This window comes from Thamnophis elegans, chromosome 2 (genome assembly GCF_009769535.1).
Source record: "Thamnophis elegans isolate rThaEle1 chromosome 2, rThaEle1.pri, whole genome shotgun sequence".
In the NCBI taxonomy this organism is placed as follows: Eukaryota; Metazoa; Chordata; class Lepidosauria; order Squamata; family Colubridae; genus Thamnophis; species Thamnophis elegans.
The window spans coordinates 133,164,005-133,178,824 of record NC_045542.1 but is presented as its reverse complement, the minus strand read 5'-3'; the positions used below and the strand labels follow the sequence as shown (position 1 = coordinate 133,178,824).

The 14,820-nt window shown below is 36.5% G+C and overlaps 1 protein-coding gene across 1 annotated transcript in view; it reads right to left on the bottom strand.

The window, feature by feature from the left end:
- Nucleotides 1–13,392, bottom strand: part of EOGT (EGF domain specific O-linked N-acetylglucosamine transferase) — a 34,432-nt gene extending 21,040 nt beyond the window's left edge. The window contains exons 1-4 of the mRNA XM_032208496.1: nt 11,177–13,392; nt 9,960–10,112; nt 5,062–5,286; nt 3,707–3,807 (exon numbers count right to left, since the gene is read on the bottom strand). Coding sequence (XP_032064387.1) covers nt 3,707–3,807; nt 5,062–5,271 — 311 coding nt within the window. The 5' untranslated portion in view covers nt 5,272–5,286; nt 9,960–10,112; nt 11,177–13,392. The remainder of the gene's footprint in view (nt 1–3,706; nt 3,808–5,061; nt 5,287–9,959; nt 10,113–11,176) is intronic.
- Between the last annotated feature and the right edge of the window lie 1,428 nt (nt 13,393–14,820).

Here is a 14,820-nt window from a genome sequence, read left to right as displayed (position 1 = left end):
TATATAGTTTCTGTATGTTTTTTTTTCTTTTGTGGTGTTTCTTGACTTACAACCTCAGGATTCTAGATTGATATTACAGAAGTTCAAGTTTGCTCAGCTGCCAAATCAAGACAATGACGGCCAGTTATTTGACTGATTATGTGACATCAAGTTGTTTCTGACTCCAAGCAACCACACAGATAGATCTTCTCTTTGACGATCTATCCCTAATTTGACCTTTCTAGTCTTATAATGTGACTTATCACCAAATAGATTAGCAGAGTTGGAAGGGACCTTGTAGGTAATGTAGTCCAACCCCCACCCAAGCAGGAGACCCTGCTATACCATTTCTGACAGATGGCAGTCCAGTCTCTTCTTGAAAGTATCCAGTGATGAAGCTCCCACAACTCAAGCTGTTCCACTAGTTGATTGCTCTCACTGTCATAAAATCTCCTTATTTCTAGGTTGAATCTCTCCTTGTTTAGTGTCCATCCATTATTCCTTGTCTGGCCTTCAGGTGCTTTGGAAAATAACTTGATCTCTTCCTCTCTGTGGCAGCGTCTCAAATATTGGAACACTGCTACCATGTCTCTCTAGTGTAACTCAGTCTGTCCACCCTGCTGCTTGTCATCATCTTCTCTTTTCTTCCCTCTTTCCCAATATTAGAGTCTTTTCTGGCCAACATTTTTTACTAGAGATTAAATGGTATGGATTTCAGATTGCTAAATTATTCTATTTTATAAATTAGACCCTTAATATACAATAGTTGCTTTACCTCTCTAATATATATTTGTAGAAAAAATCAGAAGGTTTAAAAGCTACCCCCCAAACAATGACTATCCTTCTCACATTTTGGAATGCATGTTTATCATTGAATATTAAAAATAAATAAACATGAGAATGTTTAGTATTGGAGTTGACCTAAGGGAAGCAGTAAATGGGCAATTTAAATAGAATGATTTTTGTTGAAAAGTATGAAGATTTTTTTAGCTACAGATCATGGGAATGTATCTAACATTATCCAAGAGCAAAAATATTCGCCTTTGCTGTTTTCCTTCCCGTTCTGGAACAGATCCAAGGGAAATACAAAAGGTTAAAAAATAGAGAAAGGTGGCAGATACAATTTCTTCCAACTCTCATCCAGAGTGGATTACAATTCTCATAAAACCAGAAACATATTGGGCTATGTTAAGGAATATTGTTAAAAGGAAAATGATCCAAGAACAAAGAATCCCATTGCCATCTGAAATATTTCTTTTTGTTCTGAACTGCGATGAATCTCCTCAATTCCATCCATGATATCCCAGTGAAGAAAGAGAGAATTCAGTTGTTTATAGAAGTAAATCATCTGAATCTATTTGAGGTGGTCTGAATAGAAGATTTTCTCCTTCAGGATTGGAAGATCCTGAAATGCCTCAGACTTCTTCAGAGGTAAAGGATTTACTTCTAGAAACTACCAAATACATAATCTATAGAGCTGTGATCCCACATTGGTGAATTTTGTGTATGTGTATGCCTAGTGCCATGCCCATGAGATGGCCTGACTTTCAGTCTTCACTTGTTAGAACACTGCAGGGCACTTATAAAGCTCTTAACATTCTCTATGGGGACAATAAACTAGAATAACAGAGTAGGAAGGGACCTTGGAGGTCTTCTAGTCCAACCCCCTGCTTAGCCAGGAAACCCTTCCACTACTTCAGACAAGTGGTTGTCCAACAACTTCTTAAAAACTTCCAGTTTTGGAGCATTCACAACTTCTGGAGGCAAGTTGTTCCACTGATTACCATATTTTTCGGAGTATAAGATGCACCGGAGTATAAGATGCACCAAAATTTTGAAGAGGCAATTTTTTAAAAAAAGTTATTGCACTCTGCAGACCTCCCCAAAACGGCCCATTTTTTTTTTCAAAAAAAGGGCATGAATAGCCTTTAGGTGGCTTGTAGAGTGCTCCTGGGGGTGGGGGGGGGGCCAAAAACGAACAAAAAATGGCCCGTTTTTCAATCATTTTTGCCCTCCCCATCCCCAAGCAATCTGAAAGTCTCCTAAAGGCTATGCACAGCCATTTTGGTGAAGGGGCAGAGTTTCAGGAAGCAAACAATGCTGTATTCAGTGTATAAGACACACCCAGGTTTTCATCTTCTTTTTTGAGGGGAAAAAGTGCATCTTATACTCTGAAAAATATGGTAATTGTTCTGTCAGGAAATTTCTCCTTAGTTCAAGGCTGCTTCTCTCCTTGAATAATTTCTTTCCATTGCTTCTTGTCCTGCCCTCAGGTGCTTAGGAGAATAGTTTGACTCCCTCTTCTTTATGGCAGCCCCTGAGATATCGGAACATTGCTATCAATTCTCCCTCCGCAATTTAATTTTCTAAAGGTTTCAAGCAAAATAAGATCCTTCTCTAACTTAACAAGTGGAAGATACTAGCTTGCATGCATGTTCGTGGGCATACTGCTGCCCCGAGCACAATCCTAATTCTGCCACTTAAATCAGTGGACTGGTCCCACTTCCTGGATTTGTTTGGACTGGCCTCACTTCCCTTCATGGGAACTTTTAAAAACAATTTGTTCATGTGGCTGAGGAAATGATCTATTCATAAAATGAAGCTTCCTCTGTCTTTTTATATCCAAGAGTTTTTCTGAAGAACAGAAATGATGCAATAAACAAACCAAAGAAGGGACTGAGATAAAATGGCCAAGTTCTACTTTCCTTGCCATTATCCTGTCTGTCTTTTTTATCATTTTAATGGTTTCTAGTCTTCTATAGTCATACTCATTTCTTCATTACCCATTTCTTGGCAGCAAAGTGATAAGTTTTCATTCCCAGCTACAGATAGTCCTCGACTTACAGCCATTCAAAGTTACAACAGCATTGAAAAAAAGGGACTTATGACCATTTTTCCACACTTATGACTGTCAAAACATCTCCATGGTTACAAAATTTGGATGCTTGGCCATCGGCATGTATTTATGATCGGTCCAAGGATCATGTGATCACCTTTTGCAACCTTGATCAGGTCAGCTTCAGGATTGACAACCTTCTGAGAAGCAAAATCAATGGGGAAGCCAGATTCACTTAACCACTGTGTTACTAATTTAATAACTGCAGGGATTTGCTTAACAACTGCGTTCGCAAAACTCTCCATGTCACTTAGCAACTGAAATTTTCAACGGTGGTTGTAAGTTGAGGATCATCTGTAATTCAGGTTTTCTGGCCTGAATATTTCAATACTCTGGTGGAAAGGGGAGAGTGTTTTCCTGTAGTCTTTCCCCAACTACTTGTGCTTTTAAAAAGTTTGTTGTTCCATGAACATTCTGCTAGCTTCATTTTTCTGTATAAAAGTTTTGCAAATACACACAAACAGTCATCCAACAATTCCTTTCAAATCCAATTAATTTAAGATTCCATGCTGCTAAACCTCTGCAGTATCCTTGCAGTCAGAGATCTTCACATTACAAATCTTAGCCAAAGTGGAACTTTCTAATTCAAATGTTTTTTTTTTTCCAAAAATCAAGAATCTCACTTTTTTTTTAAAAAAAAGTGAGAGAAGTTTCTAAAGCATCCATATCAATATAGGGCATCCTGTGCAGACATTATGTGAATGCACAAGCACCCAATAGTAGCCATTTTGCAATACTCGTGTTAGGTGTTCAGGTGTTGAGTAGGTACATAATATCTAAGCACTGAATTCCATATGAAATTTTATTTCATCCATTTTGCTTCACACTTACCATCCAATTTCAGCATAATCACAAGTTGGATATCCAAACCTGTTTTCTGGCTTGCAGGATTTCTCATAACCCCAACAAGCTTTCAATTTCTTCAAATGTTTCTGTCAATACAGAATTGCCATTAAAATGATGCAATCAAAGTTAACTTATTCAATCGTGCAATGAAGAGGGTCGATTTCGGCTTTTGAACAATGTGATTAAACATTTTAAAAAACCTCGGGGGGGGAGGGGTTCAAAACAAAAATAAAAAATCAGAACTTCATATGTTTTATATTCATTGCTTGCAAAACACTACGAATGTATCATATTCTAAATTTATACCCAGCAGACTACAAAGGAAAGAAACATCACTCTAATACAGCCTTCCAAACTATCTTATAAATCCATTCTAACTGGACATACTGGATGTTGTAATCTGAAGGTCAGGGAAGTGCGTTCTAACACATAAGTAAATAAACAGACATAACAGAGTAAACATATTACTCAGTGTCACCAGCCATACATTATACACCATTATGTTATATCAACATATAAGATGGCCATTCATTTTACAAAATAAAATTCTGGCAGGTTTGCAATAGCAATAAAACAAAACACAACAAAACAAAGAAAAAAGCAAAAAATTGGTAACTCCAACCTCTTATAATACAATACAATATAACCCTATACTGTTTCAGACAAATGGCTATCCAACATCTGTTGGGGCTTTTACAACTTCCGGAGGCAAGTTGTTCCACTGACTAATTGTTCTAACTATCAGGAAATTTCTCCTCATTTCTAAGTTGCTTCTGTTCTTGAATAATTTTCTTCCATTGCTTCTTGTTCTACCCTCAGGTACTTTAAATAATAGTTTGACTCCCTCTTCTTTGTGGCAACCTCTGAGATATTGGAACACTGCTATCATGTCTCCCCTAGTCCTTCTTTTCATTAAACTAAACATATCCAATTCCTGCAACCGTTCTTCATGTTTTAGTATCCAGTCCCCTAATCATCTTTGTTGCTCTTCTCTGCACTCTTTCTAAAGTCTTAAGAGCTTTTTTACAATGTGTTTTTCCTCCAATGTGTTATTTCCCAAGTTCCAACCTCACTTTTCAGACAAAAAAACAGCTTTTTTACATGGTTCTGGAAGGCCAAGAGAGAGGTGATGTTGAGCTGGCCATTGCCCCCTGCCCCTCCCCCCCCCGAGGTAAAACACAACCCTGATGCAGCCCTCAATGAAATCAAGTTGACATCCCTGGTCTAGTATCTTCAGTAGCAATGATTCTACCACCAAAGCTAAAAACTGATTGGAATTCATCTAATACTATTCTAAGACTGAAACAAGTCTCCATTGGGTTAGGAAAAGGAATACTTACTTTATAAGGGCAAAAAGGATCCTGCCTGCAAGCAATGGCAATGCCTGGATTATTGTGTAAAAAATATGGGACATGTTCTTCTGGCAACATGATGCTTTCATAAGGATACCTTGGCTCTTGCAAAATGTTGCTGCCATTGTGAAGATGTTCATCTGGTCCCGTGGCCACTATTTTTGGAAATAGAGCTCCCAACGTAAGCAGTATTAACATGGCAATGAGAAAAACCTAAAGTAAACACACCAAAGATTTATGGGCTGTAGAATAATAATTCACCAGTCCTTAAACATTTATTTTTAAACTCGTGCAGCTATATTCCCTGACAGCAGAAAAATTCTTGACACTGGCATACTATTAATATTATAGATTCTAAAGTAATGAGTAAGAGAAAGCTGTCATCCCCAAGAGATTCTTGGGAATCAGACAGGAGAAACTATGTAGGTTTCCCAAGAGTTCTATTTTCTCTGCTTCTAAAAAAGAATGGAAAGCAAAATAAACATAATGCAGAAACATCTGATAAGACACTATATTAAATTTCATAAAATGACTATCTTGTTTCTCTGAAAAAAGGGCTGTACATGTGCCTTAAAAAAACTTTTACATTTAGCCTTATAGTTAAGGAAGGGAGAAACTCTATTGCAAGAAGTTTCTTTAAGACATGAGGAGGGATCAGATCTGATACAAATTTCACACAAAACAGTATCTGGAATTATTTTCATGAATACACATGTCTGTATCTTTTAGGTGGTTTTACTAACTTTGTATTATTATTATTTTTAAAGATTTTTTTATTAAAAAAAATATTTTTGAATAAACACAAACAGACAAAACACACACATAAAAAAACACAAAACCATCTTCCATTACAAATTGTAGAAAGTGTGTCGATTGGTTACAAAAACTTCCATGCATCCCTTCCACAGTCATCACCTACAATTCATATCAAATCATATATTTTAAATCAAATATATTTATATATATTACTATCATCATACCTCAACCTTCATTTGACTATTGTTTTTACATCCTTTTAGCAATATTTTTTTATATAAAATATTCCAGATTTAAAGCAAAACCACATAATGGCATTCCATTAGCTCTTCCCAATATCATCCAGTAACATTACATCTTTATAACATGTTCTAAATAAAAATTGGTTATATTTAATAACAATTTCTAAACCTCCTTTCATAGTCACCATTTGCAATTTATATCAAATTTCCTCTTATCAAACCAATACATATATATGCATTATTATCATTATCAATCATTTATTTAACTATATCCATTATCACTTCATTTTATACATAATGCTCTAAATTTAACTAAATTTGACTTAATTTTTTATTATAAGCTTTCATTACATCAATCTGTGTCTTTCCAGTAATAGTGCAGTTTTACGTCTTTTGCCATTTGTGGCATTAGTATTCTGGTTATTTCCTAAGTAAGTTTTGTATGGGCTTCTCTTCGCAACTTATTGCTTATTGCATATCTTGTATAAGCTCGAAACCCTACATCTGCTTCTTTGATCAGCTTCTCTTCGGTTATCACTAGTGCTTCTGACAAGATTTCTCTTCTTAGTTCCATCAATTCTTCTCTCTTTTCTTCTTCTATACTTTGAAATCTGGGGTAGAGCTCCAATCCTTCTATCTCCCCTTTCCATATTCCACTCTTTCCATTTCCAACCACGCTCAGTTCACTGTCAGTATCAACAATTTTCTTGTCTCTGTTTATTTTTCCTTCAGTTTTTTGAACTCTGACCTCCACTTTCTTCATTTGCTAACATCCTCACTTTTTCCATCAAATTTTACTGTTCTGCGATCTATGTTCTCCAATCTCTTCTCAATTTTCTCTGTTACTTCTAATAATTTTTGAATTTCAAACATAATCTTTTGCAATGTTAAGGTTTCTTTTTCACGTTGCACCATTCTTCCAACTTGTAAACACTGCCACTCTGGCATTCAAAACTTTTTATTAAATTTAAAGCAAGTTCGTTTATAATCTTTCAAGACAAGGTTTTGTTTTCACTCCACTCCAGCTGCCAATCAAGCTCCCCAAGAGCACCTGTATAAACAACCCATCACTCTCTGTAAACAAGCTGAAGAACTTTGAAATCCAAAGTCAAATGATCAAAGAGAAAAAAGAAAAGGCAGTATTTCCAAGCCTTCCAAGCCTCCAGCCTCCAAGTGGCAGTGTTACTTCCTTTCCCTCTGTTATTACAGCCCTCTTTGTATTCCTTTTATATCTTCTTTATATTCTGGGCTTAAAGAAAACAAAATTCTTAAATGGAGCAAAAAAAATCCCACCCATTCCAGCATTATAAAAATAAGGAAAAAGATTTTAATCCATAGGTATAAAAAAAAAGAATATAAAAAGTAGAAGAAGAAAAACCAACCCGTTCAATTTAAATAGGAAACATTTGCAAAAGTTCCACCCGTAAAAGAAAATTTAAAAAAAAGGATAACACACTATCTAATGTAGCTTAATTTCACCGCTTACTCTCTTCTGTTTTCAAATTTAATTTAGCTTTAATTTGGGGGGGGTAGTCTCTTTTATAATAATAAGATTTCCTCAACAGATGGACACACTTTCTCTTTCCGTTTTCCTCCCATTCTGGAGCTGTCCGAACTTCAGCAGCTTCAATGGCTGCGCTTCTGTCGCCAGCAAAAAGAGATTCTCTTGGATCAATCAGAGACTTTGCAGTGCCCCTGAGATCAGCAGGACATACTTTTCCCTGTCACCATCTCTTCGGGATGGTTTAGGTCCAAAAGGACCGTCCAGAGGCAAAAGTATCAACTGCAATCTTGGAGTTCCAAGATCGCACATTGTGTCGTCAGCTCCTAACTCTCCTATTTTTAAAAAAGATTTTGTTTATTTGAATTTATATGTCACCCAACTCCAATAGACTGGTATTAGTAATATGGAGAAAAAAATTGTGTAATAAAATTAGCTCTTGCCTTTTTGTTTTTCCTCACTGCTAGCATGAAAATTTGATGTACAAAAGCTGTTTGCCTACAGCAGACATAATTAATTAATATAATACCTAGGTTGTGATTATAGTATGACTACATAAACTTTTAGAGGTAACTGTCAATAACCTTAACACTAACCCACTGGATGAGGAAAAAAGTATATGACAGCCAAAATAAACAGATGGATTTGATGAGTGCACTAAACTAAATGCTGGATTATGAAAGGGAACAAAAGGAATGAAAATCATTTAATTGATGTATGCACTAATATATAAAGTGTGCAGTACACAAGTAGACCTCAACCTATGATTACCATTGAACCCAAAATTTTCATTGTTTAAACAAAGCAGTTGTTAAGTGAGTTTGCCCCATTTTAGTGACCTTTTCCCCATAGCTGTGAATCATTCCAGTTCTTTAGTGAAACATTTGGTCATTAAATAAATCTGGCTTTCCCCCATTGACATTGCCAGAAGCCAGCTGGGAAGGTTGTAAATAGTGATCACATGACCCCAAGGCAATGCAATTATGATAAATATCCGCCAGTTGCCAGAATTTTGTTTATGTCACCATAGGATGCTACAATGAATATGAGTGTGAAAACAGATCATAAGTCACTCTTTTCAGTGCTAATTAACTTTGAATGGTTACTAAATGATTGTAACTCAAGGGCTCCCTGTATTTATGCAATTATGATTGGATGTTTATTAACCTTTCGAAGTTCCAATGGAACACGCGCCCCCCCCTCCCAAGAATACTTACAACTTGGATTTGAAGGTCCCTTGACCAGGGGCCCCCACAACCACATTTTAAGGATTCAGCAACCAGCCTGTATTTATGTCTGTCTGCAAAATCCCACATTCACATGACCACTTTATTTTTTTGCCAGAAACCAGTGTTTATTTCCTGTTTCCGGGGGGAAAACTGCAGCAATGGAATTGTTTAACAACCATGGTGTTCATTTAACAACCAGTGATATACTTAACAACTATCTCAAAGGTGGTCATAAAATCAGTCCCGCACAACTTAGAACTATAATTCTGGGCGCAATTAAAGCGGTAAATCAAGGACTATCTGTACTTCTAAATATTCAAAATACTTCTTATGTGTTAAGCAATATTAATATAGTAAATGTTCATTTATTAAATGTTAATTACAAAACTAATATGGTTTTGTTCATGCACAAAATCTTATCTAGTATTTTAAATATTTACAAAATACATACATTAAAATATTGGTACAAAATTATTTTATTTGATTGCATAAATAAACAATTAACAGTCTGCCCTTATAAAGAAGCCTTATCTTAGTCTATTAAGCTCAGGGTTTACTGTAATTATACAATTATAATTATTGAATAAATACTATAGTCCAATATACTTCATAGAGGTCACATCATAGTATATAATGAAGTTATTTATTTGGCTTGGGCTTGACACGTTGTGTAAACTCAACCAACAAAAACTCATCTAGATGTAGCCAAACTTGATTTGCCTTGTAAATCCAAGAAATTTAACAACTGGTTTCTATTTCCTAGTATAATATAAAATATGCAAGACAATTACCATTTTTCACTTTTTTAAGGCACGAAATTCAATCAGCCTCCAGGTATTCAAATGTTGACCCTGTATTTCAAACTGACCATTTAAAATTCTAATTCTATCTTTTTTGTTTTTTTCTCTTCTTAGAGAAGAGTGTTTGCAGGGAGAGAAGTGGAATGGGACAGGAAACCAAGCCAACCATCAGCATTTCTGTGTTCTTAATTTAGGCAGAGAAACAGCCATCCATCCATCCCCATTACCTCTATGCCCTTTCTGGTTAAGAAGTGTTATTCAAAATCTGGAAAGGAGTTAGAAATAAAAGGAGAAATTATACAAGATGTGAAATATGAAAAAAAGAAAACAGACTTGAATCTAATGAGCACTTTCATACCTTTCTATCTTTTTTAGGTCCATACACTGCTTCACCCACTGCCTAGAAAGTGGCCGGTTACTTTTCTCTGGTGTCAGATCCAAAGCTAGGGAGCCAAAATTGTGGTTTACTTAATCATCCATTCAGTGAATTAGAGGGATTCGTCCCCAAATCCTGTATCATAAACCAAAAAAGCTGAGTTCACAAATTGTACAAAACCAAACCAACCGTATTCTGAACCTTGCCGCAGACTGTTTTTCTCTCAGTGGAACATTTATTTCATCTCCAAGATGGTATTATTCGGTAAACAGAAGCTGTCTGCTTTCTTCCTCAATGTTCCTCAGGTCTACAGCTATCTCTTTTGACTTATTCTAAAGTTATTTTGAAGCCTTTGCTATATTCTTGCAGTTCCCAAATTCTGGCATAGTTAGTGACCCAAATTTAACCACATATAGCTGAAACCATCTTATATTGTTCTGTTCACCTGAAATTTATCTCACTTTATTTCCCACCCTCCAGTATCAAATTCTAAAATGTAAATTCAGATTATGGCACAAGGAACAATGCACAACAATGCACAGGAGTAAATCAGCAATACACCATTCAAAAGTTAGCCCTGCAGAATTAGAGAGGAAGGAGAGAGGTTTCCATAAACTAGAGCCAAGTTTCCAAAGACAACAGAGGAAGGGGACAATGGAAGCCTGAGTATACAAAAGCCCACATATAGATCTTTAGTTATCATTCCTAGGACAGATCCTGATGGGTGAAAAGGGAAGTCTGTAATCCAAGATATTTGGGGCACTAGTTTGGGAGGATTGTGATAATGAAAACGGTGGTGATAACAGTTTCACAGGGCAGATGAGTTTTCTGGGAATATTTAAAAGAGAGCAAGAAAAAACACCACGAAAATTTGTCCAGGAAGGCATTTTCTGGTAACAGAAGGCATAAAAATCTCAATCCCTGAAATCAGCCATGCTCTTTAGGGAAACGATTGACCTGGGAGAGAGCTATCTTATCTGGACCTTGAGATGAATGGGATTTCCTACCAACCTCATTTTAGAAAGGATAAGAGCCCAATAAGAGAGTCCTTGTTCTCTTCCACGAGGCTGGCATGGAGCGAAAGCCCCCCTCCCCCGCTGCAAATGCCCGAGGGGACGGGTGGGACCCCCAGAAGAAGAACCCCCGCAGATGAAAGGCGGGAAGATCCCAAGCGCCCGTCCCGGGAGTGTCACACTTACATCGGGACGCGCCAAAACTCTCCAACCCCGATCGCGGATGGGAAAAGTGCACAGCGCGAGCGAAGGGACCAGAGAGCTTCTCCGACCGCGGCCCGGACCTTCCTTCCTCCGCGAGGAAAGAAGGCAGGCAGGCAGGCCGGCAGACAGGCAAAGAGCCCCGATGGCAGCTGGGGAAGGAGGAGCCAGCGTGGGGTGGCTCGGCCCTCCGGAAACTAAGCCGCGCTGCTGGGGAGACTGAGGAGGGCTGAGGCTTCTCCGCCGGCCTTGCGTCCCCGGGGGGATTGCGAGGGCAAGAGTGCCGCGCCGGGTAGTCCGAGGCTGTTTTAGCCGGGAGGATCGGCATCCACGCAGGCTGTGGGTCTCTCACGGGGACCTCTCCTTGGAAACGGTCACAGCTCTCTGGGATGTGAACGGAGGCGCTTTCCCACGTTCACGTGATCTCGGAGGATGCCCATGCCCTTGAGAATCTTAAAGCAGCATGTCTCGAACTTTAATATTCTTGAAGACCAACTCCCCCCCCCCGCAAAAAAACAGAGACACTTTCTAAAACGGGAGGAATGAATATTGAAATAGGTCATATTTTCATTAAGCAGCAGGTGGGAACAAGAGAAGGGAACTAGATGCAACTTAAGTGTCTGTAGAGATTCCCAGTCATCCAAGTCATGCTTATGATAGATGCAGGCTAGTTTTGGCAGGGAACGAAGATTAACAGAGAATCAGCCTGATTCGATGGAGAAGTTGAGGAACATCCTATCCTATAAGAAGGAAAAAAGAATTTATTCTTGCCAAGAATGCCCTCGATGTATACACTAGTCACCAGCACGACATCTTCACTTTTTAAATATTGTTATCCCACATTTTCTTCAGCAGCTCAAAGTGGCTTGTATTGGGATTTTCCTTTATTCACAGTAGCAAATAATCTTGCAAGGTAGGAAGAAGGCCTGATATGATTTGCCCAAATCACTCTGGGTTTTCCCAATCTTGGACCAATGTGTTAAAATACACAAATTATAAATCTTAAGGAGACTTAAATACATGTGACGATATTATCCATGTCTGAAATAATATTAAGACAGTGATTGAAACAACTGTATTTCAGTATCTGTTATTAATTGTAGTGAATACAATTATTCTTTCACAAAATGTATGTTGAAGGAAAGACCTGAGTGTTCTCTTTGGATGTTGTTTGTGTGCTTTCATTCAAAACTCTTCTAGTGATGTCTTCTTCATTCCTGGATTGTGTGTTTCTCTAGTGAAACATATCCAGAAAATCTTCTGTCCCATCTAGTTGAAATTGTTTCTGATTCAGGAACTTGTAGAATTCTGAGACGCCTTTAGCTGTTTTGATGAATCACTGAAATTGGATTGTAATCAAAATGCAAAATTGAAAATACTCCTCCAGTATTGCTAGTGACACATGGAGTTTTTGCAACATTATACAACTACAGTACAGTATTGTTAAGGGGATATATCACTAATGGAGCCCATCTATTGCTTCAGTAATTATGGCAGCATAATTGCTTAGTGAAGAAATTTTCTAGCTATGTAGTAAAACATCTGAGAATTTTAAAATCCTAATTTAAATGGATTAAAAGAAGCAATACAGCCTACATTCAACTAAAATCTTTAATTGTTTGATTTTTGAGAGGGAGGGGAGTCACTGCCCATTTGCAGTTTTAAATTGCACTAATATGCTCCTGCAATCTCTATATTATTTTTATATGACACAAGCTATCGTATCTAGTTCCCAGTCCAGAATTAATTGGTCCAGTATGATTACATTAAGTTCATTAAAGATAGTTAATTTCTTTCTTTCATCAATAGGATTTATGCCACTGAGACAATGTATGCCAAATATGTGCCACACAGTATCCTCTTTTGGAAGAATTGCAAAATAAATATATGGAGGAATGAATGAGTCAGCAGAACAAATATCAAGAATTTTGTGGTTAGATGGAATTGAAGAGATCTTCAGAACAAAAGATGAGAAGTTTAAAGAACAAAAGGCAATATAGAAAGCATTGTATGAACACTGGGAAGTATTGTTATAAACTAGATTTAACTATAGTTCATTTTGTTATGAACTGTCTTTAATTTCTTTGCCTTATTATTAATACTTTTTGCTTACCTTAAAAGGGAATTGTGATAATTTTGTATCAATAGCAATAGCAGTAGACTTATATACCGCTTCATAGGGCTTTCAGCCCTCTCTAAGCGGTTTACAGAGTCAGCATATTGCCCCCAACAACAATCCGGGTCCTCATTTTACCCACCTCGGAAGGATGGAAGGCTGAGTCAACCCTGAGCCCTGAGCTTTGAACCGCTGAACTGCTGATCTAGCAGTCAGCTGAAGTAGCCTGCAGTGCTGCATTTAACCACCGCGCCACCTCGGCTCTCACCGTATGTACCCATAAAACCGTATCACCGTATGTACCCATAAAAACTCAACCCATGCATTGAGAACTTATTGAATCACTGATTATTTGCTTGCAAACTATTAACAGCCACCAGAATCTTTTTTTTAATTTAAGAAAACATAAAACATTTCAAATATTTTACTCAGACCAACCAAAACTTAAACATACTATTTACACAATGTTAACAGTGTTTTATAGTACTGTACCATATTAATGTATACACATTATTTAAAACTAATTTACTTTATAAAATGTTAATTTTCCTTGACAATTAAAAAGATAAAACATGTTAATACAGACACAATGAAGATTTAAACAACTAAAATATTCTGCTGCAATTAATTATATATGTTTTATTAAAAGCCAAACTAATATTCCCACTGGATATTAAGAAGGGCCTGGCCTGATTATTTGCCCAAAGTACCTATTGGCAGAAGTATTTTACTATATATTCTAAGCTATATATTTCTTAGTAATTTGTTTCTCAAATCTTATTCTCTGTCCCTCGCAATCAAATGTGTAACTTTATTTCTATAGTAGAAAAATAATAAAAGTAACAGTATGAACGCTTGCTTTTTGCACTCACTTTTTATGTCAACATTATGAAGATAACCATTTTTCAGAATATAAAACGAATATATTCATGTCCTTGTACATAACAAAACAAACCTATCTACAGATATGCAAAAACTGGAACAGATTTATAGGGGAAGAACACATTAAAAGTGATCAAACTATTTTCAGAATAAAGGATAAACAGTCTGAAACATATTTTTTGATTTTTAATTATTTTAAAATGTAAAAGTAGATTAAATTTCATAGACATGACATTTGATGAGTGAAATTAGTAAATTGAAGAAATGTAAAGGAAATAGGATGTCGAACTGCTAAAATTACATTGCAATGCGCCTGTATTTTAGATCTAAGTTTAACCAATGGTTATAAATAGGCCACATGTGATAATAATTATCTAAAAGGACAAATTATTGTCAAGGATTGGGTTAAAAACCTTTTAAGGATTTTGTTCTTAAGGCAAACAGAGATTTCCCAATAACAGATTGTATTCTTCTCAAAAGTGAAGAATATTTATTCTAAATTAATGTAATTCAAATAAAATATAGAAGTAATTTAAAATTAAATAATATGCATATCTTTTTTATAAAAAGTCATAAATTGAATTTTAGATCCAATAATGTTATTTTGTATTTATTAATGTACTATTTTGAG